The sequence below is a fragment of the Podarcis muralis genome, chromosome Z (assembly GCF_964188315.1).
Source record: "Podarcis muralis chromosome Z, rPodMur119.hap1.1, whole genome shotgun sequence".
NCBI classification, from domain to species: domain Eukaryota; kingdom Metazoa; phylum Chordata; class Lepidosauria; order Squamata; family Lacertidae; genus Podarcis; species Podarcis muralis.
This window is the reverse complement of record NC_135673.1, coordinates 25937042-25962772: the sequence shown is the minus strand read 5'-3', so window position 1 is coordinate 25962772 and position 25731 is coordinate 25937042. Positions and strand designations below refer to the sequence as shown.

The 25731-nt window shown below is 44.0% G+C and overlaps 1 protein-coding gene across 3 annotated transcripts in view; it reads right to left on the bottom strand.

The window, feature by feature from the left end:
- The window catches only part of COL4A6 (collagen type IV alpha 6 chain), a 176534-nt gene that overhangs the window by 49123 nt on the left and 101680 nt on the right, over window positions 1–25731 (bottom strand). For all 3 annotated transcript variants that reach the window (XM_077922416.1, XM_077922415.1, XM_077922418.1), the window contains exons 5-14: window positions 25503–25637; window positions 22667–22711; window positions 17221–17337; window positions 16117–16185; window positions 15337–15372; window positions 8439–8501; window positions 7164–7199; window positions 5682–5727; window positions 4187–4275; window positions 2136–2189 (exon numbers count right to left, since the gene is read on the bottom strand). In XM_077922416.1, coding sequence (XP_077778542.1) covers window positions 2136–2189; window positions 4187–4275; window positions 5682–5727; window positions 7164–7199; window positions 8439–8501; window positions 15337–15372; window positions 16117–16185; window positions 17221–17337; window positions 22667–22711; window positions 25503–25637 — 690 coding nt within the window. The remainder of the gene's footprint in view (window positions 1–2135; window positions 2190–4186; window positions 4276–5681; window positions 5728–7163; window positions 7200–8438; window positions 8502–15336; window positions 15373–16116; window positions 16186–17220; window positions 17338–22666; window positions 22712–25502; window positions 25638–25731) is intronic.

The window sequence follows — 25731 nt, the reverse complement described above, 5'->3', positions numbered from 1 at the left end:
GAGGGCTTGAGTAACGCTTGGCATATGTGTGAACCTTACACAGTTCACCTCATATTAGGTAAAGAGCCTCACAGAATATCAGCCAGCTACAGAACTAGCTTCTCCCTCCTAACCTGAATGGAGGCTTCATGTAGCTTAGCAAAGAGGCTTGGGATTTCTTCATGCCCAAATACAAAAAAATGGAAAACCAAAAGGTAACAATAAGGCACTTTGGGGAGGAAAGGAAAGAGGAGTCGACCACCAAAAGCAAACACAAAAAGATGTATCACAGGACCCTAAGAGTGGAACTCCATCCCACTCCATGATATTGGCTTGGGTTGGCGTATAGTCTCTGCTGGTGGAGAGGAGGGCTTTACAGTGATGGAGGTCCCAGCTTTACTCAGTTGGGAAGCTGGCAAAGAGATAAACAGAACAAAATCTCCTTCCCAATTTCCTCCCTGGACACTGCTCCATTCTGCCCTACTGTTCATCAGCAGGGTTAGGATTCCTCTGCCTCTGTAATAACGTCAGATAATAACGTCAGATGAAATAATATTAATAGATGAAAGGGCTTTCCAGTGGCAGGGAGCTGAAATGGAAAGGGATGCAGGTGGGAAGGAGAGAGGATATTCTAAGGCATAACCATAAAACTATTACATGTATACCAGGAGTAGCCAACAGGATGCCCTCCAGATGTTGCTGCACTGTACAACTCCCATATTTCTGACCATTGGCCATGCTGGTTGAGGCAGATGGATGCTGTAGTCCAACAACATCTGGGAGGCATCATGTTGCCTTCCTCTGCTGTACAGCAAGGGAGCTAAGCAATACAGGAAGCTCTACCTCCCACATATCTTATCTGAGTGCAAGAGCCCTTTCCCCACTTGCGATTACCAGCAAATGGTATTAGCAAGGCATACTTCTTCCAACACAGAGGCAGAACAAACTGTACCCATGATGGCTAGTAGCCATTGACAGCCTTTTCCTCCATTTGTCTAATGCTCTTTTAAACCCATCCAAATTGGTGGCCATCAGTACCTCTTGTGGGAATGAATTCCATTGTTTGCACTGTGTGAAGAATTACTCTCTTTTTTTGGTCTCTAATGAATCTTCCAACATTCCACTTCACTGGATGGCTGTGACTTATAGTTTTTCAAGAAAGGGTGAAAAGCTTTCAGCTGTCCTCTCTCACCAGTGCTGCTATGGCTCAGGTAACTTGGTCATACAAAACCCTTGCAAATCATTGACTTCCTGCTCCATTACCTAATGTTTCAGGAGCACAGCTGAGCATAAAGCCGCATCACAGTATGCAGCAAGGGTCCCATGCATATATCTGGCATTATCTGTGGCTCATACAAGCAAAGGGAAGAGCTCTTGAACATATGGAATGCCCACATGCATTGTGCATGACTCTTTGGTCTGAAAAAATGGGATGTGTGAAAAAAGAGCATTTCCCTTCTTCAACAAAGCATAGATCATGTTTACTACCACAAACCCAAGAAGCCAAAAAGAATATTTGTCTTTGGGCATAGTAAGTAGGAAAGCTCATAACACTGATGCAATTCAGATAATTTATCTCATGCTTCAAAACTTTCCTAAAATATTTATTCCTTAGTGTTCCTTAGACTGTTAAAGAGGCTGTAAATTTTCCTAAAATATTTATACTGGACTGTAAAGGGGTTGTAAAATTTCCTAAAATATTTAGTCCTTATAGATTATATGGAATCAGATTTACTAAGTTTTAATGTCTGTGGAACTTGATCATGGCCACCCAAGAAAGTGGGGAGAAGGGGAAGACTAGCAAGTCAGTGCTCAGCTGCTGGAGAGCAGCAACAGGAGATTGCACCATGTAGATGCACTTCAAAGTACTTCAAAGAGATAATGTAGGGAAGTGGCTCTTGCACCTCACTTATTTTATACCACTGTATAAAACCTCTGAAACCTCCAAATGTTGTTGGACTGCAACTCACACCATTCTTGACCAGAAGCCATGCCAGCTGTGGCTGTTGGGAGTTGGGAGTCCAACAACGTCTGGATAAATGCTGATCACCCCCCTCCCCAATGGCTTTATGCCTTCTTTATAAGCCCTTTGTATTAAAAGAACTAGAGGAGTAGAAACATAGCAAACTCTTGTGCCATGGCATAAACAAACTTACTGGAGGACCGGGAAACCCAGGAGGACCAGGAAAGCCTTCAGGACCAGGAACACCCTGAAAAAAGATGCGAGAGGATTTATAGAAAATACTGGCAATTCCAAGGAAATGGGAACCATTTTAGAATATTCAAACCCTAATCCAGTGTTTCCCAAACTTGGGTCTCCAGCTGTTTCTGGACTACAATTCCCATCATCCCCTGACCACTGGTCCTGCTAGCCAGGGATGATAGGAGTTGTAGTTCAGAAACAGCCTGGAGACCCAAGTTTGGGAAACACTGCCCTAAACTGTGTTTAATCTTATGGTTTGTTGTGACAAGTCAGCATTTTAAACTATCCTTTGAAGTTGGCTCGCTAACATTAAGAGCAGTTTGGTGGGTGTGGATGACAGGCAAGCAGTAATTAATCTAAAATGGAAGCAAAAGTTCCAAACTCCTTGCTTGTGGCACTGGAAAAGGAAGGCGTACATGAACCTGAGGATAACCTAGATTTGCGCCCATAACATTTAGCTCTGGTTTAGCATTAACTAAAAAACTAGCCCCATCTTGCCTAACCAAATCAACTGAGATGGCCTAATTTAATCCCAGATAATCTGTAAAAATACTCAGTCACTTCATCTTGTGTTTTAGCAAATACACATGAACCCATCTTGAAAATATAATGACTGGCGAAACATGCATCATAAAAACCGAAAGCTGCTATTTGACTGCCCTTATTTGCTTCCTTAAGAGATTACATTTTCCACCTGGGTTACTGTAGTTTCACGATTCAGAGGGTTTCTGTGTAGAAGCATGTGGTATGTCAACGCTCCCAAACTAATGATTAAAATCTTGGGAAGCCTTTTGACTGCTTCCTCTTCTGGGAAAGCTTAAGTTCTCAGCAACAAGCAAACAACCAGAAAAAAATGTTCCAAAATGCTTAGGTCACCTTGGTGGTGGTGGGAAAACAGTGTTGGAAATCATTGATCAAGGCTTCTGGAAATCAGACCAAGTGAGTTAATCATTCACAGAGCTGAATAAATATCGAGCATCCACAATAACTGGCTTCAATTGTCTCTTCCCTCTTTGAATAACTAATTTCAAAGTAGGCTGATAAATATTTTTAATCACCTTAGGGGCATGAGACACATTGTTATCTTGGCTTTTTCCCTGGGGAACAAAAGGTCAAAAGGATGCTTCTAACCTCTAAGCAAATTCCTGCCAGTTATCACAAGAGAGTGTGCCGAAATAGTGCTGAATCAAGGATTTCTCAGTGCATCAGTTCAATAAAGAACCAAGAGGTGGAAAAAGGTAAATAGACCATCTCTTCTGAGTTTGCATTTTGATTAATGCATGCACAAGGCAGGTCTTAAATTTTCTGTTGCAACAGAGTTCTCTCCCCTCCTTGCAAGGAGTATGGAGAGACCCAGAACAATGGTGTGCAAGCCCCTATAAAGACTTTTGAAATTGTCTACCCTGTAGCCCAAGACTAGGCCCCCAAAACATCATACATACATCAAAGAAGGAGGCGGTCTCCAGCAGAAATTTGAGAGTGTTGCTTCTTTCCTGTCTGACAGGATACCTGATAATGCCTTACTTGATTGTATTTTCTGGGTAGCCTGGCTATTCCTTTGAGATGGTAAATACTTTAGTTCCTGAATCTCTTACACATATTGATAGTTTGCTCAGCTTAACAGATACTTGCCAGACTGTATTTGAAGGGAGGTGCAAGACATTTGGAAAGCTTTTCTCATTTCCTTTCTCCATGCAGAGAAATATTGGGGGTCCATTTGGGAGAGTCAAAATGGCTTCAGGATTGCTCTCCTTACTATTCCAGACACTATACTTATGTATGTGTGTTTGCCTTGTACAATTATGAACATTTATTCTATATTTGAGACCTTAGAATTCCTATAACAAAACCTTCAGGCTTGGCTTGGTCTGACTTCTGCCACAACTCAAAGCATCAACATCATCTGGCCAAGCCAGAGAACCAGTCTACCAAAAGATTAATTCAGTGGGTTCTCCCAATTTCACACTAAACATGGGATGGGAGATTCCAAAGTTAAAGACAAACCTTAGCTCCTTGCTGTCCTTTGGGGAATCCCATGAATTCCTGGATCCCTGTAGAAGGTGGAGGACCAGCGGGCCCTGGAAGCCCAACATCTCCCTATTGGGGCAAAAGGTTATGCATGAGGCATGAGGCAATTTAGAATGTATGCCTTGCATGGGTAAAGCACATTCAAGGGGTTTTAAAGCCAAAAGGAAAAAAAAGCTTGGAAATCCCAGAAGCTGGAATCACACATCAGTTGTCAAAAGACATGCTGAGTGCAAGGGGAACTTAGAAGGGGCTGAGTGGGTGTTGTTGGTTATGAACACTGGTAGATATTCTAGGTGAGAAAAGTCCACCCGAAATTTGGTTTGGTAAAGAGCCCCGTGGGTACAGGATAGCAGCCTGAATTGCAAGTTGCTGGGAAAGATAGCAAAGGGAAGTTTCTGCACTCAACAGGCATTTGGTTGGCCACTGTAGGAAGAGGGTGCTGGACTAGACTGAACCCTTGGCTCAACCCAGCTGACCAAACATAGGAAGTTGCCTTATAATGAGTCAGGTCCTTGATCCCTCTAGCTCAGTATTTCTACAATGACTGGCAGCAGCTGCCCAAGGTATCAGGCAGAGGGCCTTTCCCCAACCCTGACCTGCAGATGCCCGGGGACTGAAATGAAGACCTTCTTCATTAAAAGCAGCTGCTCTGCCACTCAGCAGCAGCCCTTCCCTGTATTCTTAAGGCTGCTTCATCAAGGAAAGAGGATTACAGTGGAGAACAACTTTGGATCTGACTTTCTATTCATCATATTCAGGGGGAAAGATAGTAATGGGGTCAGTCTCTCCAGAACAGCTGCTATAGAAACCAAATTTCAGTCAAATGAAGCTTGAATTAAGAGTTTTGGAAGAGACATTGAGGGAAACTGTTTGAAATGTATAGTGGGGCCTGAGTTGAATGGATAGCTACTCTTGACTCAGGGCTTATCCATATTTCCTCTGGTCCTGTTGCTTTCCCCCTGGGGAATTCCATCCACCCTTTAGCACTCAATTGGAGTAAATGGCAATTTGGGTTTTCCTTGGAAGGTCATGGGGTGGGGCGCACCATGGGGCCTCCGGAGTCCGCCTGCCTCCTCCCACTCAGCCGCCCTACAGCTGGGGGGAAAGCAGCAGGTGGACCGTTTGGGCAGCACGGAGCCTGTGCGCGCCCAAGCCACAGCGTCTCTCCCAGGAGAGATGCATAGCTCAGGCAGACTGTGACACCAGGGGCGACCTGCACCCACCACACACCCCTTACTCCGCCCCTGATTCCAGTAGTATTAGATCTGACTCGCAGTAGCTCTCTAGGGTTTCAAGACCAACCACTGGAAATGGTTAGGGTTGTTGACACATTTGCTCCTGAGTAACTCCTTTCGTTTGATGAATCAAATGAGGTTCCTAACTGGGGATTAAATGGCTGGGATAACCATTAGCCGGATGCCTAAACGCATTTCCAAATATCATCACATGGCAAAGCCAAAATAAACTGAACTTGCCTTTGCTCCTTTTTCTCCTTGGAAAACTAGGCCACTGTTACCCTGTTGAAAGCAATGTATTATGAAAAATAAACCTGTTTCAGATTTGTATAAAAATGAGCAAAAAACCACAAATCAAGAATCTCCTAAAATAACTAATGCACGGTGTTCTTGTTATTACATTTACTTATTACCCCCCCTTCACCAGAAGGTTGCAGGATGGGTTATTATAACGATTTAAAATTCAGAACTAAAGCCATTTAAAAGAAATGGCAGAAACAGGAATTGATTGGGTCCTGAAAACACATGTCACAGGTGTCAAAGGTCAGGGTCAAGCATTCACTGAAAGCTGTAGAGTGAAGGTGTCAGATGCACCTCTGTGGAGAGGGAATTCCACAGCTTGGGCTGCCATGGAGAATGCCTTGTCCTGGGCTGCCACCCCTTGAGCTTCTGGGAGCTGTAGAACTGCAAAGAGGGCCCCCTCTGCTGGCCTTAACACCTGATGGGGGCCTAGTATAGCTGTTTCAAAACAGGGGTTATAGGAGTCCCAAAGGCATCCCCAGCCAGTAATCTGGCCGCTGCATATTGGACCAGCTGAAGTTTCTGAGTCATCTTCAAGAGCAGCATTGCCATTATCCAATCTGAAAGCTACTGGCAAAGTCATTTCTGGCCATAAGGAGCAAAGCTGGCAAGCCAGCCAGAACTAGAAATATACACTTCTAGCCAATGAGGCCAATTGGTCTCTAGTGACAACGCTGGATCCAGGAGCACCTCCAAGCTATGAACCTGCTCCTTCCACGGTACAAGCCATCTTCACACCTCTTGGACTTGAGAATTTAGAACACAAAACACCTCTGCCTTTACAAGGTTCAGTTTCAATTTCTTGGCCCACATCCAGGCCCACTGCCTCCAAACACCTGCCTAGCACCTCCATGACTTCTCCTGATTTAGATGGAACAGAGAGTTAAGTGCCGTCCACATATTGCTGACACTCAAGATAACAGCTCCCAGTGGCTTTCTATATATCTTAAATAGCATGGGGAGAAGATGGAACCTACAGGACACCACAGAAAAGTTCTCATGGCATCGAATAGTAGCTTCTTTTGACTGCTTTCTGGAAATGGCCCTGGATGAAGGAGCAGAACTACTGAAGCACAGTACTGCCAGAGACTCCATGTCAACAGTGTCAAAAGTCCCTGAGAGATTAAGGAGAACAAGCAAAGTTGAACTTCCTGCATCTCTCTCCCAGCAAATGCCATCAACCAGGATGACCAAGGCAGTTTCAGTACCATGCCCAGGTCTGAAGCCAGGCTGAAATGGATCCAGATAAGTATATGTAATAGTTTCCTCCAAGCATGCCTGAAGCTAGACGACCATATTTCATCCGAAAGCTTTGATGTTGCTTAAAGGATGCAAGGAAAAACAACAACAATGTTACTTATCTAATGAATGGAAATGTCTAAAATCCAAGAATCAAGTCAATAATCAAACATACTTACCACAGGACCTGGGGGGCCAGGTGGACCTGGTGGCCCCTAAATGTAAAAAAAAACAAAAACCCAAAAAAATTACATATGGGAATTTACACTTGGCTGGGATGTCAATTTTTTTAAAGGAATGGGCATGAAAACAGAAAAAGAAGCAGCAAAGACAGGCACAAAAAGAAATGAAGGGTGGGTGTCTGTCTTATTATCCTAAAATTAACAGTTGTTTATTGTAGAGTATACTGCAAATGTAAGCACAGAAGCACAGAGAATCAACGGGTGAGATCAGATGACACATCTCTCCCCTAATTCTGGTGGGAAGTGAAATGACCTCTTCCCTCCCCACTCACTCATGCCACTAAATGTTGCCCTAACTTTTAAATAATGGTGTGTGTGTGTCCATGGCCAAAGCTTCTCCTGGTGAACCAGTCATAGCTGGAAAAAGGTATTCCTAGACCTCAGTGACAGTGTTCAATCCAGGAGCGACCGCAAACTGCAGAGCTGCTGCATCCATGGGAGTGCAACCCTGTCCAGAATAGGCTGTTTCATCACCTCTGCAAAGTGAGGACCTGGGACACATTAATACCTCTGTCTTTTCAGGATTCAGCTTCAGTTTACTGGGCCCATACTCAGCCCATCCCCACCTCCATGAAGCAGTCAAACACCTCAACCACCTTTCCCAATTCAGATGGACCAGAGAGACAGAGATGGGTGTAATCTGTATATTGATGACACTTCGTTCCAAGTCTCCTCATGACAGCTCCCAGTAACGCCATACAGATCTTAGCCTAGGGGAAGAGACGGAGCCCTCCGGGATGACCACAGGGCAACTTCCATGGCACCAAAGCAGCCCTGGAGATAGGAGCAGGACCACTGAAGCACAGCTGAGTCCAACAACATCTGGAGGGCATCACTTTGGTTACTCTGCTCCATAGAAAATCTAAAACCATTCACAGGTTCAAAGAGCAGCAATACAACTAAACTCTAGTTAAGTGCACTTAGGATCTCGGCCTCAATGATGAATTGCTGCATTGTCTCTGGGGAAAGGAGGGAGGGGCTTCATTTCCACGATCGATCATTCATTAACTGCACTTGAGTGTTTTCTCAAAGAAACTATTTTAACATTATGGACTGCTATAAAGATAAAACCTAAAAATTTAAGCTACCAACAATAGTAGCAAAAATATAGCTCTGAACAACTGACCCAAAAAAAATTGAATATAGCAAAATGACTATAGCAGGAAACATTATAATTAATGGCAAGGAGGGCAAACAGAAAGAGTGACTTACCGGAAAGCCAGGTAGCCCAGCTGGGCCAATAGGACCAGTAGGGCCAGAGAATCCTTTAGGTCCCTGGAAAAAGAAACATTAGGGAATATAACTTGCAATATCATAGGCTTTTTGGGTAGAGAATAATGGGCCATATATGTGGGATGTAAACACAGGAGCAGTCAATGACAACATTCCTAGAGTGTACATGTTAGAACATGGGGGGATGTCTGTCCAGCAAGCAGGTAAACTTCCTGGGGACGGACTTCCTCCACATGTGACCAGAGGTGGGTGTGGCCTCACCTGTGCAGGTAATGACAAAAAGCACAGGGCAGGCAGCCATCTCTCTCTCTGCCATTTTACTTCGATGAGGAAACATCTAAGGATGCTCTCTTGGCTCCCAGCCAAGAGAGGAGATAAGGCCTATCTTGCTATAAGATAGATCCTAAATGTATGTAACCTTTTTAAGCTGTGCCTTCTGGGATCACATTGTGAACAGAACGTGAGTAAACTCTTTTATACTTTTATAAAGACTGTGTCGTGTCTTGTATTTTAAGAGGGAACTAAAGGGGAAATTACCAGGGTAATTATTATAGAGGTTCTAGCGAACCCGTGCAAGCGTTACCGTTGCGCACTTAAAGGGGAATGTTTATAAACTCTGCTGATATTTTGGGAACTTGTTAGCACAAGTTGGACAAGGATATAATTAGTCAATATATCCTCTCCTGCACCCCAGAACATTCCCACAAAGGGTTATGGGCCCAGTATTGCATATTTCTGCGTATTTTTGAAGGATTGCGTTGGATTGTGATTTTGAGTTGAGTAGTATTTTTCTGAGTTAACTTCCTGGTAAGCACATGGTCCTTTGTTCCATTGTGCAGTGGGGATTAAGCAACCCCCCCCCTTCCCTCAGAGTTCACAGTGACCCAAGGCAGTGAAGAATTGTTTTGCATTTTGAGATTTTTGAGATTTTGATTTTAAAATTTTGAGAAATTTTGAAATTTTGAAGAATTTTCAAATTTTGGATTTTAAGATGGCTAGAGCAGCTTTTGATAGTGATGCAAAGCTTGGAATGCCTGTGCTGAATGAATACAATTTCATACACTGGAAGCAGCGCTTGATAGCATGTTTAGATTATAAGCATATTTTGGAAGCTTTAAACCCTCAACCTACGGGATCGTCTGAGGGAGATTTAGCCAAGATAAGTGCTTGGAAACGCATGAACAGCGAAGCTAGACACATAATTTTGAGTGGACTTCGTGATGAGCAGCTATCATTAATAAATAGTACAGATGATGCATCTCAAATCTTAAGAGATATTGAACGCGTGTATGGAGAATCTAGCATAAACAGCTTCAGAAACTTGGTGTGTAAATTAACCAGATTGAGGATGAATTCAAAAGAGGAATTCACAGAGCACATCAACAAGTTTACTGAGATTATTCAAAGAATTGATCTGACTCCCAAAGCTTTTGATGAGGATACAAAGATAGCATTTTTGTTATCATCACTTGGACCACGCTTTAGCACATTTGTAAGTTTGATGGATCATAGACAAGGTCTGACTTTTAAAGACTTGATTGGTTATTTAAAAGAAGAATGCAGAGATAGAGCTGAATCTCCGGTGAGGAATGCTAGAAGCAAGGACAGCAGTTATGCATCTAGGCAATGTACAAAGTCCAAAGAGATGCCTAAGAAAGTGATTTGCTTCAATTGTAACAAAGAAGGACACATTGCAAAGAACTGCAGAGCTCCTAAAGCAAAGAAACCCCACCTCTTTCAGCCAAAAGGGGAAAAGAAGGGGAAATGTGAATGCACATGGCTACTGCAAGAAAGGAATTTAACTGTCCAGAATTGTGAAAATAGACGTAATAAATGGATAATTGATTCAGGAGCGAGCTCGCATTTTTCATATAAAAAGGACTATTTTAATGAGATAAATGATGTAGAAGGATCTGAAATTGAGATTGCAGATGGCAACATTGTTAAAGCAAAAGGTGCAGGTTCCATGAGCCTGAAATGCAATATAAACAATGAATGCATTGAGAACACAATCTCTAGAGTTTTGTACGTTCCAGAGCTGAGTTGCAATTTAATCAGCGTGTCCACTTTGGACAAGAAAGGTTTCCAGGTCACATTTGGAAATGGAGAATGTAAAGTGACTAGAAATGGCAAAGTGTTTGCTCAAGCAAAGCTAATAAATGGTGTATATGAGCTTGATCTTTCAGAGAACCAGTCTGCAAAAGTGGCACATTCCAGCCAGAAGGATGAAGCGGATCTGGACTTATGGCACAAAAGGCTAGGACACAGGGACGCCGGCCTCATTCTGGATCTACAGAAAAGAAATCTTGTAAGAGGTTTGCAGGTAAAGCAGAGCAACAAAGCTCCAGCAAAGTGCGTAAGCTGTATTACTGAGAAGGCTGTAAAACCTTCATTTCCACGTTGTGCAGAACAAAGAAGCAACAAAGTGCTTGACATAGTGCACACTGACATATGTGGACCCATGAATGTTCCCTCACTGGGAAAGAATAGATACATTTTAATATTTCTGGATGATTTTTCAAGATTTTGTGTTGTGTATTTCCTCAAAGAGAAGAGTGAGACAGTGGACAAGCTCCAGGAATACATTGCCATGGTCAAGAACAAATTCCAGAGAGCTCCAGCTGTGTTAATGAGTGACAATGGAGGTGAGTACTGCTCAAATGAAGTGCAGGCTCTCCTGGCCAGAGAAGGAATTGCACACGTAACCACAATTCCTTACACACCACAGCAGAATGCCATAGCTGAGAGAAAGTTTAGGTCCATTATGGACATGACAAGGTGCATGCTAAAGGATGCACGTTTGCCACAAAAGCTGTGGGCCGAAGGAGTATACACGTCAGTCTATTTGCAGAATAGACTGCCAACTAAAGGTGCAGAGCGCACACCATTTGAACTTTGGCATGGGAAAGCTCCCAATCTGTCGCACATACGTGTGTTTGGAAGTCCGTGTTACTTCCATGTGCCCAAAGAACACAGACACAAGCTTGACTCCAGGGCAAAAGCAGGTATCCTTGTGGGATATGCTTCTGGAGGCAAAGGATATAGAATTTTGGACTTACAAACTGGTAAGACAAATGCATACCATGCAGTTTATGTTGATGAATATGGAAAGGTAGACACTAAGAACACTGTTGTGGATTCTTCAGATGAATCAGAAAGGACTCAAGAGTTTGTATATTTCCCTTTTGAGACCCCACAAAGTAATAATCTGCCTTCAAGTGTTACAGCGCCCCCTACAGGCGACGCACCAGAAGACGCAGAGGACCAGAACCCTGGCGGCACCAGAGACGAAGATGAGGACTCAGATGGGGACATGCCTGCGTTGGAGGAGGATGAGGAAGCTGATGCGGTCGCAGAACCAGAGGTCAGGATCTCATCCAGAACCAACAAAGGTGTCCCACCATTACGGTTGTCCTACTTTGCAGGGTCGGCGTTTCCACAGGAACCTTCCACTTGGGAAGAGATACAGGAGATGCCAGCTGCAGAAGCCAGTCTCTGGAGGAAGGCCGCGCAGGAGGAGATGGATGCACTGCATCAGAACAAGACCTGGACACTCACTGAGCTGCCTCCCGGTAAGAAGGCCATTGGCAGTAAATGGGTTTTCAAGGTTAAGAAGGGGTCAGAAGGAGAAGTGCAGCGCTACAAAGCTAGACTTGTGGCACAGGGATTTTCACAGCGTTTTGGTGAAGACTATGATGAAGTTTTTGCACCAACTGTGAGGTACAGCAGCGTAAGAATGCTTTTAAGCATTGCAGCCTCCAAGAAAATGAGAGTAAAACACATAGACATTGCTACCGCTTTTCTACATGGGCAGATTTCAGAAGAAATTTACATGAAGCAGCCCAAAGGTTTTGTAAAACCACATGAGGCACATCTAGTGTGCAAGCTGCAGAAAGGACTTTATGGACTTAAACAGGCTGCCAGAGCCTGGAACCAGAAGTTGCATAAAATGCTGACGCAACTTGGGTACAAGCAAGGCGACGCTGACAAGTGCTTGTACAGTAAGTCAAATAATGGACAATTCTCATATATCCTAGCATTTGTTGATGACCTGATTATTGCCACAGCAAGTGAGAAAGACTATACACAGATAGTAAAACACCTTAGCAAAGAGGTGGAGGTCAAGGAGCTAGGAGATGTCCAATACTACCTCGGGATCCAGGTGGAAAGAGAAGAGGACGGCTCATTTCTTCTCAGCCAAAGACAGAAGATCCACGAGCTAATTGAGCACATGCAGATGCAAGACGCACATCCAGTTGCTACACCGATGGCTACTGACTTCCTGAAGAATCAGCAGGATTCGAAGCAGTTGCCAGACAACAATGACTACAGGTCGGCGATTGGTAAACTTTTGTATTTAGTTACCACATGTAGACCTGACTTAGCTAATGCTGTGGGGATTCTTAGCAGAAAAGTGAATTCTCCCACTGAGCATGATTGGGCAGGTGTAAAGAGGGTGGTGCGATATTTGAAGGGTACCATGAATTGTAAATTAAGGTTACCAGCCGTCAGAGACCCTAAGTTGATTGGGTATACTGATGCTGATTGGGCTGGGGATAATGCTGACTATAAATCAACAAGTGGTCATGTTTTCATGTTTGGTGATGGACCTATTTCATGGGGCAGTTATAAACAGAGCTGTGTAGCATTATCTTCCACAGAATCAGAATACGTTGCAGCAACAGAAGCCTGCAGAGAGATCGCCTGGCTTGATCAACTCATAAAGGACTTTGGGTTGGTGAGGAAAGGGCCTGTCAGCTTGCTGGAGGACAATCAAAGTTGCCTGAAGCTGACGCAGAGTGAGAAGTTCCTGGCCAGAACAAAACACATTGGGGTTAAGTACCACTACATACGCCAGATGATCCAGGATGGACTTGTGGAACTATCCTACTGCAGCACCCAAGAGATGACTGCTGACATCCTGACGAAACCCCTACCAAGAGAGAGTTTCCAGAATCTACGTGTCAAGCTGGGACTCTGGGTGGTTGAATAAAGTTGTTTATATTTTGTATATGTTGTATTGCCTGAGAAGGGGTATGTGGGATGTAAACACAGGAGCAGTCAATGACAACATTCCTAGAGTGTACATGTTAGAACATGGGGGGATGTCTGTCCAGCAAGCAGGTAAACTTCCTGGGGACGGACTTCCTCCACATGTGACCAGAGGTGGGTGTGGCCTCACCTGTGCAGGTAATGACAAAAAGCACAGGGCAGGCAGCCATCTCTCTCTCTGCCATTTTACTTCGATGAGGAAACATCTAAGGATGCTCTCTTGGCTCCCAGCCAAGAGAGGAGATAAGGCCTATCTTGCTATAAGATAGATCCTAAATGTATGTAACCTTTTTAAGCTGTGCCTTCTGGGATCACATTGTGAACAGAACGTGAGTAAACTCTTTTATACTTTTATAAAGACTGTGTCGTGTCTTGTATTTTAAGAGGGAACTAAAGGGGAAATTACCAGGGTAATTATTATAGAGGTTCTAGCGAACCCGTGCAAGCGTTACCGTTGCGCACTTAAAGGGGAATGTTTATAAACTCTGCTGATATTTTGGGAACTTGTTAGCACAAGTTGGACAAGGATATAATTAGTCAATATATCCTCTCCTGCACCCCAGAACATTCCCACAATATATGCATGTACAGTGGTGCCTCGCAAGACAAAATTCATCCGTTCCGCGAGTCTCTTCGTCTTGCGTTTTTTCGTCTTGCGAAGCACGGCTATTAGCGGCTTAGCGGCTATTAGCGGCTTAGCGGCTATTAGCGGCTTAGCGGCTATTAACGGCTTAGCGGCTTTAAGAAAAAGGAAACAAACTCGCAAGAACTCGCAAGACGTTTCGTCTTGCGAAGCAAGCCCATAGGGAAATTCGTCTTGCGGAACGACTCAAAAAACTGAAAACCCTTTCGTCTAGCGAGTTTTTCGTCTTGCGAGGCATTCGTCTTGCGGGGCACCACTGTATTATTCCCTTGTGCACAAAAAATCATATGCAGGCAAATTAATGGAGAATAATCCTTCCCATTTTAGGGAATGGTTATTCCTACTTATTTGTTATGGTAGCTGCTTTGCTGGTTCAGAAATAGTGATCTCATCTTTAAAATGTTGAAAACAGAAATAGTGCCAATGCAGTTTGCTGTTACTCCTCCCTTCCCTCATGCATCTCTTGGGCTGCTTCTACTGTGGATAGTGGAAACAATAGTTTCACATTACATATGAACTGAGAAACTGTGGTTTAATCTCAGTTTATGAACTAGAATGCGAAACCGGGATTTGATTCTGTAATGGGCTGGAACACAAAACCACAACTGGAGCATCAAAGCCAATGTATGAGGAAAGGAGGGAGCAAGTGTGCATGACACTTGTCCTAATTACGAACCATGGTTCATTAAGCTGAAATTGTTCTGTGTGTACTAGTCTATTGTGTACACCAGATCCACCTGCTGTTGTCATACAGTGCAGCAGTTATTTGCAGATCAATGGCGTGAGCAGAATTTGGTGAGCTTGAATCTCTAGCATGCTCTTTCATGGGTGATCCCAGGAAGAAAACTAAGGATCACAACAGTGCACTAAAAATAAGTGCAAGCAGAGTTCAGCACATGCCATCAGCCTTAACATAGGCAGTACTCCACGTGTGGTATGAGCAACTAGAACTTGGTGCGCAGCTATAAAAGCTGACATAGTATGAGAATTGATCCCACACCATCCAGAAATGCTCACGGTCTTTGGGATGATGATATCTGTATTCAGCATTTCAAATAAACAGCACAATCCCAGGACAGCAAACATAAATAACACAAAGATGCATTTTGGTTCTCTTAAGGAGCTGCTTGTCAAGATTCAAAGCTTTTGTCAGAAATGAGAGTTTATGGAAAACAAACTTACAACTGCACCATCCAATCCGGAACGACCTCTTTCTCCCTAAACAACAACAATAGCCTTTGATAAAGCCGAAATTAAATATTCAAAAAAATGCTTTAATGCAGATGATGATGATGATACTACTACTATTACTATTGCCATTATCACAACAACTGGTTAACTATTACCTACATGCTAAGATGCAACATTACTGAGTGAAACATCTACCTTACTGGCTCAGATAAACATTCAGAAATAAAAATCCATGATTAAGCCTCAGATAGAGGCAAAATTATTTTTGAATGTCAAAAATAAAATATACATTTCTATTCATTTATGCCTTGTATGCATGTGCGATACAAACAGGTATGAAAATTGTAAACAGTTGATTGCAGTCACTTGCAGAAAAATGCCCCGCTAACCAAAACACAAGCAACAAAATGAAATGTCTTAGATCAGCTTTCCTCAGCCTGGGTGGAATCTAGACACATATAAAAAAACATTGTGAAAATGTTTTTTTTTTTAATTAAAAAAAAAGTTTTGAAAAATATATTAAATTTCTCATGGCTCACCATCACCATCTCGTGTCACATTTGTATAATACACTTTACAACACACTTAAAATGTTATATTTGCAGCTGTATTGCTGAGTCCCTGGTGCCTTCAGGATGCTTTGAACTACAGCTCCCATCAGCCCCAGTCAGTGCAGTCATAGTGCAAAATATCTGGAGGGTGCCAGGTTTGAGAAGGCTGGCGAAAGTATTATGCATGCTTCCATTTCTCCCTTGTTTGAACATATCTTACCTTCATTCCCTTAAAAACTCCCTGGGCAAAAGAAGGCTCGCCTTTTGGCCCCTTTGGTCCAGGGTCACCCTATATAGACACATAAAAACAAAAAATCCAACCAGTCAAGCATGTTTGTTTCTCTTAAAAAAAACAAGGGGCAGGGGTAGAAAGCAAAAACATGAACGTTCCTGAAACTAGCACCAAAAAGCAAATGGATATAAGCAGGACCCAATTGTTCACCTTGTACCTCCCAGAACTCTCCCAAGGCCACAACCTCCTTGAGTGCTTTTGCCAGATCTGAATATGTTCTTGGACTGGGACAGTGCCTCTTGTTTGCCTGGGAAGAGCTGGAGAGATGAGCAAGGTATGTGTGGTGTGTGTGTGTGTGTGTGTGTGTGTGTGTGTGCAGAAACCTCTGAACTATACATGGGATGGGATGCACTCCATGCTAGGAAGGTAGCAGTTATATCCATCACTTTCCCCACATTTGCATCTGACTTTACCCACCTTCAGAAAGGTTGCCAGCAGGGGTATGTGGCTTTCAGGCTCAAAAAGGTTCCCCACCCCTGACTTAACTGCAAAACTACCTTACACCACACCACTGTTCCCTCTAACCCATGACTGCCTATTCCAAATGACAATGGCTTTCCATAGTTTTGGACAGAATGCCTTCCCAGCTCTCGAAACATAGGGTTGCCATATTTCAAAGAGTGAAAAGGAAATACAGTTATACCTCGGGTTACAGACACTCCAGGTTGCGTTTTTTCGGGTTGCAGACCGCCAAAACCCGGAAATACTGAAACGGGTTACTTCCGGGTTTCGGTGGTCGCGCATGCGCAGAAGCGCCAAATCGCAACCCGCATGTGTGCAAATGTGCTGCTGTGGGTTGCAGACGCTGTGGGTTGCGAATGTGCATCCTGCATGGATCACATCCGCAACCCGACCCACTGTACACCAGAATCTACACTTCTGACATGGGCTGCCATATGTCTGGATTTCCACCTGGGTGAATTAAAGCTCTTTCCGCCAGGATGCTGTTTCCGACGGCTGAATCCCGGCTATGTCCGGGAAATTTTAGACATATGGCAGCCCTACCTAACATAAGGCAGTACAACGAATTACCGGGGGACCTTGCACACCAGGAAATCCATCTGGTCCTGGAACCCCAGGACTCCCAATAGTGCCATTACAGCCATCCAGGCCAGGCAAGCCTCTGTGTCCTGGCTGACCAGGGTGTCCCTGTGCAAAGAGAGAAAAGGAAAATAGATTAGCATTTTGCAAACATCTTTGAACTTTAAAAAAATGTACAATGTACAATATTGTACAAAAATTTACAATATTAGTGTACAAAAATGTACAATAATGTAAACAGTTGCTGTAAGAGGAATCAGTTTATCAAAACTAATGAAAAAAAAATTTGATTTAGCCAAAGAGACAAAAATAAAAGGGTTTACAAAAGCATAGCTGAACAATAATGACCTACGTGCCCTAACTCAGAACCCAGTGTTACTCAGAACCCAGTGATAAAGAACTTACAGTGTTCTTTACCATGCATTTGCAATAGCAAGCGCACTGGAGAGAGCAAAGGAACACACTTGCAGATCTGCAGTCTACAGGGAAATGAACACAAAAGCTCTCAGGATGGGTAATTCTGATTTATACATCATCAGAACTCCCTGAATTCTGGGTGCTTCAAGGGCTGCCTCATTCTGCATGTCTCAAGTCGATCATGGAGAACACCCTGGGGATGGTTTTCAGTAGTTCCCCACCCTCCCAAGAAGGAGGCACATGAAGAAGGGCCTCAGATGATGAATGCAGAGTCTGGGTCAGTTTATATGGGGAGAGGCGGTCCTTGAGGTATTGTGGTCCTGAGCCACTTAAGGCTTTATAGGTCAAAACCAGCACTTTGAATTGGTCCTGGAAACTAAACAGCAGCCAGTGCAGTTATACCAGGACTGGTGTAATATTCTCAAACCATCTTGCCCCAGTGAGCAACATGGCCGCTGAATTCTGCACTAGCTTAAGTTTCCAAATATGATATGAAGCCTCCACATTCAGAGACAGGTTGCATTTGACTCACAGTTCCAGTGCCACTGAAAACTGAAAAGTCTCCTCCCCAGGTGCCCACTTTAAGGCACAACATAGAATATGTGAGGATATCCAATCACCTGTTTTGTTTTTTATAGAAAATGTACATTTTGTGAAATTTTTAAGCTTCACTTGAGATTAGATTGGGAAGGGTAAGCATGTAAAGGCAAAAGCATGTACAGTCAGGACAACCCCAGAGCTTCCCTCACGTGACCATCCATACCTTTTCAAAGTAGCCATGCCTCATGCAAGGTGAGGAACATAAAAGCTCTTTCTGTGGCAGGAAAGCCCAGTGTGGAAAGAGCTTTTCAAGCTCTCTTCCTGACTTGTTGGGCTCTGGGAAGGTCTTGCTCGGGCTCTGGAGGCCTTTGGCAGATCTCAGATGGCCCCAGGAGATTTTGCAGAGGCCTCTAAAGCCCTTATGGGACCTTCCCAGAGCTTGGTAAGCAAGGTGAAGAGCTTGAAAAGCTCTTTCCACTCTGTGTGTGTTTAATTTGTTCTGTGTCCGCTGGCCTGTCACCAAGCATGTAAAGCTGTGGTCGTGCAAGTTAAATGTGTGCAAGCTGCAAGACTGCTATACTCCACTCCTTTTTAAAAGTGGATTTGTTGCACTTGGTTAACAGAGCATTTTAATCCACTTTTAATTGTATGCACCTAAATATCTCTGCATGCTCCTTTAATCCCTCCTGCAAAATTCTGCCAGTTTGGGGGCACCCTAAGACAACATTCGAACACGGAAAAGAAGGATTGATGGGTTTATCTCTGTGCTCTTTCCAAGGGGTTTTCTTGCTCTGAAGAGAATTGTGACGCTAGATGGCAGCAGCTGCAGCTTTAAGAAAATGAGCACCTCTGGATCCTCACTGTAAAGGGCACTTAATTCTAAAGGGTCCTACTTAATCTGGGTTACTCTCTCAGTATTGTATGAACCAAAACCACCATATCAAACTCTCAAGAACTGAGAGGCAGAGCTTATTCAAGGTTTTTGCATAGCATTACCACTTGTCTGACAGACATCACTGATAAACAAAGTATACCACATCCCAGAGGTAGCCAACCCTCTAGATGTTTTTGGACTACAACTCCCATCAGCCCTGGGGCTGGCCAGGGCCGATGGGAGTCCAAGAACCACTAGTGGGCACTATGTTGGTCACGTCAGAGATAGGCTGGTTTTGCAAAGCAGTGGTGGGGAGCCTGTGGTCCCAAAGATGTTGTCGGACTCCAACTCCCACAAATGTACCTTGAGTGCTGTTGCTGCCTACTACTGCCAGGTAAACCTAAGGGAGCCCACTGTCAGAGGAGGGGATTGAATAGAGGATATAGCAAATGTTCTCTGCCAGTGTGAAGGTGAGTTCTAACATTGCACAACAAAAGATTCCAATGCTTCTGCAAGAAATAGATATTTCACTGTGGAACTCCCTGCTTACTGACACCAGCCAGGCACCTTCACTGAACTCTTTTCAGAACCTGCAAAGAACATTTCTGTTCAGGTAAGCATCCCTGGATATGTCGAACGTTGACATGTTATAACCTGTTTCTAGTTTATCTTAGAACGTTCTAAACTGTTTGACCTATTTAAGCTGATTTCAACTGTTTTTATTGATAATTTCATTGTAAACCACTTTCATTGTAAACCACTTTATTGATAATTTCATTGTAAACCACTTTCAGAGGTCCGCCCCCATCCCGGACAATCAAGCAGCATATAAAAAGGTAAAGGGACCCCTGACCATTAGGTCCAGTCGTGGCCGACTCTGGGGTTGTGGAGCTCATCTCGCTTTATTGGCCGAGGGAGCCGGCGTACAGCTTCCGGGTCATGTGGCCAGCATGACTAAGCCGCTTCTGGCAAACCAGAGCAGCGCACGGAAACGCCGTTTACCTTCCCGCCAGAGCGGTACCTATTGATCTACTTGCACTTTGACGTGCTTTCGAACAGCTAGGTTGGCAGGAGCAGGGACCGAGCGACGGGAGCTCACCCCGTCGCGGGGATTGGAACCACCGGCCATCTGATTGGCAAGTCCTAGGCTCTGTGGTTTAACCCACAGCGCTACCCGCGTCCCTAAGCAGCATATAAATTTTATGAAATAAATAAAACAATACAAAGTTACTGGCAACCTGCTTAGATCTTGCAGAACAAGGTTCCGCTGGCAGAACAAGCACACCACTAGGTGACTTTAACATGGTGCTATTTGAGATACAACCTGTATACAAATAAGCCAGTTCCAACTATACTGTGCTGATTTGTGGGTGGGCTGCTTTTCAAACTGGGAGGAGCTTTCCCCCAATCTCAATCATCACAGAGATGTATGGCGGGGCTGTGTGTGAAATGCCCCCCAAGTAGCTGTGTGGGTTTTAAAAGATATTTTCTTTGTTTCACACTCTCCAGAAGGTATTGTCTGGCTAATGCATTTAATGTATAAACTGCAGCAGTTCAAACTGTGCTGGCAGCAACAACAATAAAATGAAATTAGGAGTTGGCAAAGGTCCCGTTAAAGGATTATTGGGAAAATTAGCCCACACTGGTGGAAACTCCTGATTTGCAGTTCTTGGTACATCCCTTGCCCAGCTTCCTCTCTGTTTAAAAGCTACTCCCTTTAAAAGCAGTGGAGTCTGCTATTGTAATCTCTCGTATGCGGTTTAGGAGTAAAGTATCTTGTGTCAACACACCATACAGTAATAAAATATAAACATTGAACTGTGACTATTCAAAGCAAACACGTGCAATTCTTTATACATATCTTTATGTATTTAGATTTATAGCCAGAAGGCTGCAGATATCTCTAGGGACAAGCTCATTCAGTGGAAATGATAGTTATATGTGTTTGCAAATAAAGACCAGCAGCTCCTACCCACAAGTAGATAACTAGATAATACTACAGACTGTTTGTGGGCTACATTATCTCCAGCTTCTACAATATTATTAACATCCTGGAGTAGCTTTCTTGTTTTGAGATGGAGCTTACAGAGATGATGAGCTCAAATTTTACCTGTCATTGCTATAGGTCAATTCATGTTTGCATTAAGTCTGCTCATTTGGGCACTAAATAGCTGCAGAGCAGCAGAATGAGCTGGTAGAATGAACTACACAATGCCAGGTTTCAGCTGAAGAAAATCACAGACTAATGCAGTTGAGAAATGATAAACAAAATTTAAAGCATTGTTGTGTTCAAAAGTGGATTCCCTCCCTGAAATGGCATGGTCTCTTCCCTCTTGCTGCTGCTGTTAAATGTATGCTTACAAAAATAATGTGACTTACAATTATACATATAAAAAAACTTACAAGTATAAAAGTTTAAGACTAACATCAAAGCTGTAGGGCAAAAGCAAGTGTGGTGCCCTCAGCGCTACATTGGATACAAACCACTATACCAAATGTTCCTGCTCTATCAATTCAGATTAAAGAGATTACAATAGAGGGTGTTACGGATGACACAGTGACACCTTTTTCTAACACAGTGCCTGGGAATGGCCTGCCTTCTAAACTTTTCCAGAGGAACTGAATAAACAATGAAAAAAGGGGGGGAATAGATTCACTCAAGGATGAACGCTAGCCCAATTTAATAAGCAGCTCTGTATATTATGAGAGCTGGAGGGGGGCCCCTCTGGTGAGTTCCAGATCTTACCTTTAAAATAGCCTGAGGTTCCTCCCCTGCCCCCAAACACTTTTAAACAGAACTGATAGAAGCCATTCCATGCACTATTTCACTGTGTTGTTTCCATTTAGCAAGCCTTGTATATTCAGCTGAAATGGTATAAACCTTGCATCTCGCTTTCCAAACTCCTGAACCTTGTTCCATGGGAAAAACTAAACACATGCTGCAGGGTGGGGGATTTTTAGAGGGCTGCTTCTCCCGTACATCTGTGGTTAACAGTTCATAAACACAGGCGGCTGCAGCGGCTGCTGCCAAGAGATTTCATCGGCCCAGCTGCATCAACACGAAAAGACAGAAACTTACCTGGCGGTCAACATTTCCTACACGACCTTTGGTGGCCCTTTCCCTCCTGCAAGGACTCCCACTGTGCAAAGGCTTTCCAGTTCCCTTAAAGACCAGTCCCATAAGTGTCCTCACAGAGATTGGAATGGGACTGCACTGGAAACCGTACCACATTTTTTCAAGCATTGGGAACTGTCCGTGTTCACGGCATTAGCAAAAAAAAGTAAATTGGTACTAGCCAGTTTCTCCATGTGAAATATAAGAAAGGTGGAACTGGGAGGCAGATTCGTTCGGCTTATGGTTTATTGATGTTTAACAGTAATGATTGCATTTATTAATCCTGTGTGCTTATTATATTACTTACCTGAATTATACAACAGTGACTTGCCTATACACAGTTTACGGGAAATATGATGAGATGCAGCCTGCTTTTTAGCTCAGATAAATGACTATGCATTTTCTGGGGGCATGGGAAAAGCAAAACAATACAAACAGCAGCATTATTTCAAAACTTTATACTTAGTTTTTTAAAACACAGAGAGACTTACAGGAACTCCGGATATTCCTGGAAATCCGGGGACTCCCATTGGGCCCTGAAAGGATTAAAAAGAGGCAGTTGATGTTTCATCTGATCCATAGATCTGAGCTCTGTTAGCAATTTATGGTAGTTTAGAATAAAGATGGACTAGTCACAGGTGATCAACTGATCTATTTATCTATTTACCCTTTTCTTAAACACCTGAAATGTATATTTTAGGACCTACCTCCTTTTGCAAAAAAACCCCCAAAACACACACAAAAAACTGTTTTAAACTAGAAAGAACCCTGATCATCTTGGTTGCCCTCCTCTAAACACATTCCAGCTTGTCAATATTATTTCTTAAGTTTTTTGTAGTCAATGAAAGCTTAATGATTACAGTCAATTTAAGGTAAAGGTAAAGGGACCCCTGACCATTAGGTCCAGTCGTGGCCGACTCTGGGGTTGTGGAGCTCATCTCGCTTTATTGGCCGAGGGAGCCGGCGTACAGCTTCCGGGTCATGTGGCCAGCATGACTAAGCTGCTTCTGGCGAACCAGAGCAGCACATGGAAATGCAGTTTACCTTCCCACCGGAGCGGTACCTATTTATCTACTTGCACTTTGACGTGCTTTCGAACTGCTAGGTTGGCAGGAGCAGGTACCAAGCATTGGGATTTGAACCGTCAACCTTCTGATCGGTAAGTCCTAGGCTCTGTGGTTTAACCCACAGCGCGACCCGTGTCCCTTACAGTCAATTTAAGACATCTCAAAAAGTATTTTCTGGTGCATCCCTTTTTTTTGTATGTGTGTGGGGGGGGGGACTCTATTTAGGAAACCGCACCAGGGTCCCCAGCCACCTTGATCTGGCTGCTCAAGACCCACTGTGATGTGTTCCCTGAGAGGTTCCTTATGAAGCCAACATACTGCAAAAGGTTCCCTAGCCCTGCTGTAGTGAAAGAAGGAATTCAAAAATAGAAACTTCAGACTGATGGCTGAAGGACAATTTATTGGTACAAATACTCTGCCTAACAAATTTCAACAAAATGTCTTTCTTCGGGTAGATTCTCTTGAATCAAAAGGTGCCATTTCAGAGTTTTGGTATACAAAGGATTAGAACCAGCACACTTTGTCCAAACACAGTGAGCGGCCAATTAAATTCTCCTTCAAGCACCAGTTTGTGAGCTTTGCCTCTTCTTGGCTTCTGTGCCTTGCCCTCCATTCTTTCTGATTAAATGATATTACTCCACAGAGCTGTTTGCCAAATTGCTCTCTTGGCCATATTTTAAAAGTATTTCCATAAGCAAATGGGAGGCTGGGGAATAGTTACTTGGCTAGAACTGAGCCAAAATTTCTCAGAAGAGGTCTACCCCCCTGAGAACTTTCTTTTCCATCACCTCCCGAGGGGATGGGGAGTCATTTTGCAGAATGATCTCTGACTATCCTCTGCTCTTCTTCTTTTTTAAAACAGTGGAGGCTAGTATTCAGGGCAAATGGACCATTGCCCCACCAACTACACTCTGCCCTCATCCAGCTAAATTACAACCAGCCTAGGGAGTAGCTAGGGAGTAGCTCCATGTCTACTTTCTCTTTAGGGACGCGGGTGGCGCTGTGGGTAAAAGCCTCAGCGCCTAGGGCTTGCCGATCGAAAGGTCGGTGGTTCGAATCCCCGCGGCGGGGTGCGCTCCCGTTGTTCGGTCCCAGCGCCTGCCAACCTAGCAGTTCGAAAGCACCTCCGGTTGCAAGTAGATAAATAGGGACTGCTTACTAGCGGGAAGGTAAACGGCGTTTCCGTGTGCGGCTCTGGCTCGCCAGAGCAGCGATGTCACGCTGGCCACGTGACCCGGAAGTGTCTCCGGACAGCGCTGGCCCCCGGCCTCTTAAGTGAGAGGGGCGCACAACCCTAGAGTCTGGCAAGACTGGCCCGTACGGGCAGGGGTACCTTTACCTTTACCTTACCACATATATCCAAACTTGCACAGGTCTAATAAACATATTCTGAGACCAGTTTCAAAATTTGGACCTGGAACACTCCCAATAACATCACTGGGAGTCCAAAGACAATGCCTACCTCCTAAAAGCATGAGCTTCAGTACCCTTTCACCACATGTTCCTTCTAGAAGCAGCAGTAGAAAAGTTGTCTTGCCTCCTGGATTTCTGCAAAATCTCCCTCTCACTGGTTTCCAATATGCTGCAGTGACATTGTCCCAAGTGTTGTGGGCTATGGGAACTGTGATTTCTTCAGGATACCTGGATCTTTAGTAATTACCTTTGCAAGGGTCCCTGACACTTAACCACTGCAGGATATAAAGCACTAAATGGTGGTGATGACAGGAACAGGTGTTCATGGCTCAAGTTTTAGGTAAAGGTAAAGGTACCCCTGCCCATACGGGCCAGTCTTGCCAGACTCTAGGGTTGTGCGCTCATCTCACTCTATAGGCCGGGAGCCAGTGCTGTCCGCAGACACTTCCGGGTCACGTGGCCAGCGTGACATCGCTGCTCTGGCAAGCCAGCGCAGCACACGGAACACCGTTTACCTTCCCGCTAGTAAGCGGTCCCTATTTATCTACTTGCACCCGAAGGTGCTTTCGAACTGCTAGGTTGGCAGGCGGGCTCAAGTTTTAATCTAAGCCAAAAAGAACTTTTTTGGGATTATGGTGCCCGATTCATAATGAAGCCATATGAAATAGCCAAATTTGTATTATGTGCTAGGTAATTGTGATCTTCAGTGATTTTGATACTGCTCTGTGTGTACCCCATAATTCTACAGGGCGTGAACAAGACAACACTTTGCCATTCTAGCAGTAAGTAAGTAAAAACAGGGCTATCTTTAAGGATTCAGAAAGCTCAGAGGAATGGATAAACTTACCTTATCTCCCTTCAGTCCAGCTGTACCTGGGGCACCTGTGCTCCCTCTCTCTCCCTTTGACCCCCTCAAGCCTTCTGGCCCAGTAAACCCTGGAACACCCATCCGTCCTTGGTTCCCAATTGGTCCTGGTTGACCCTAGGAGGAAGGGGAGGAAATCCATCTTAAGAGTTTGCAAACAAGCACCTGCCTTGCCAAAAAGCACCCCCCAAAAGCATCCAACAGGAAACGA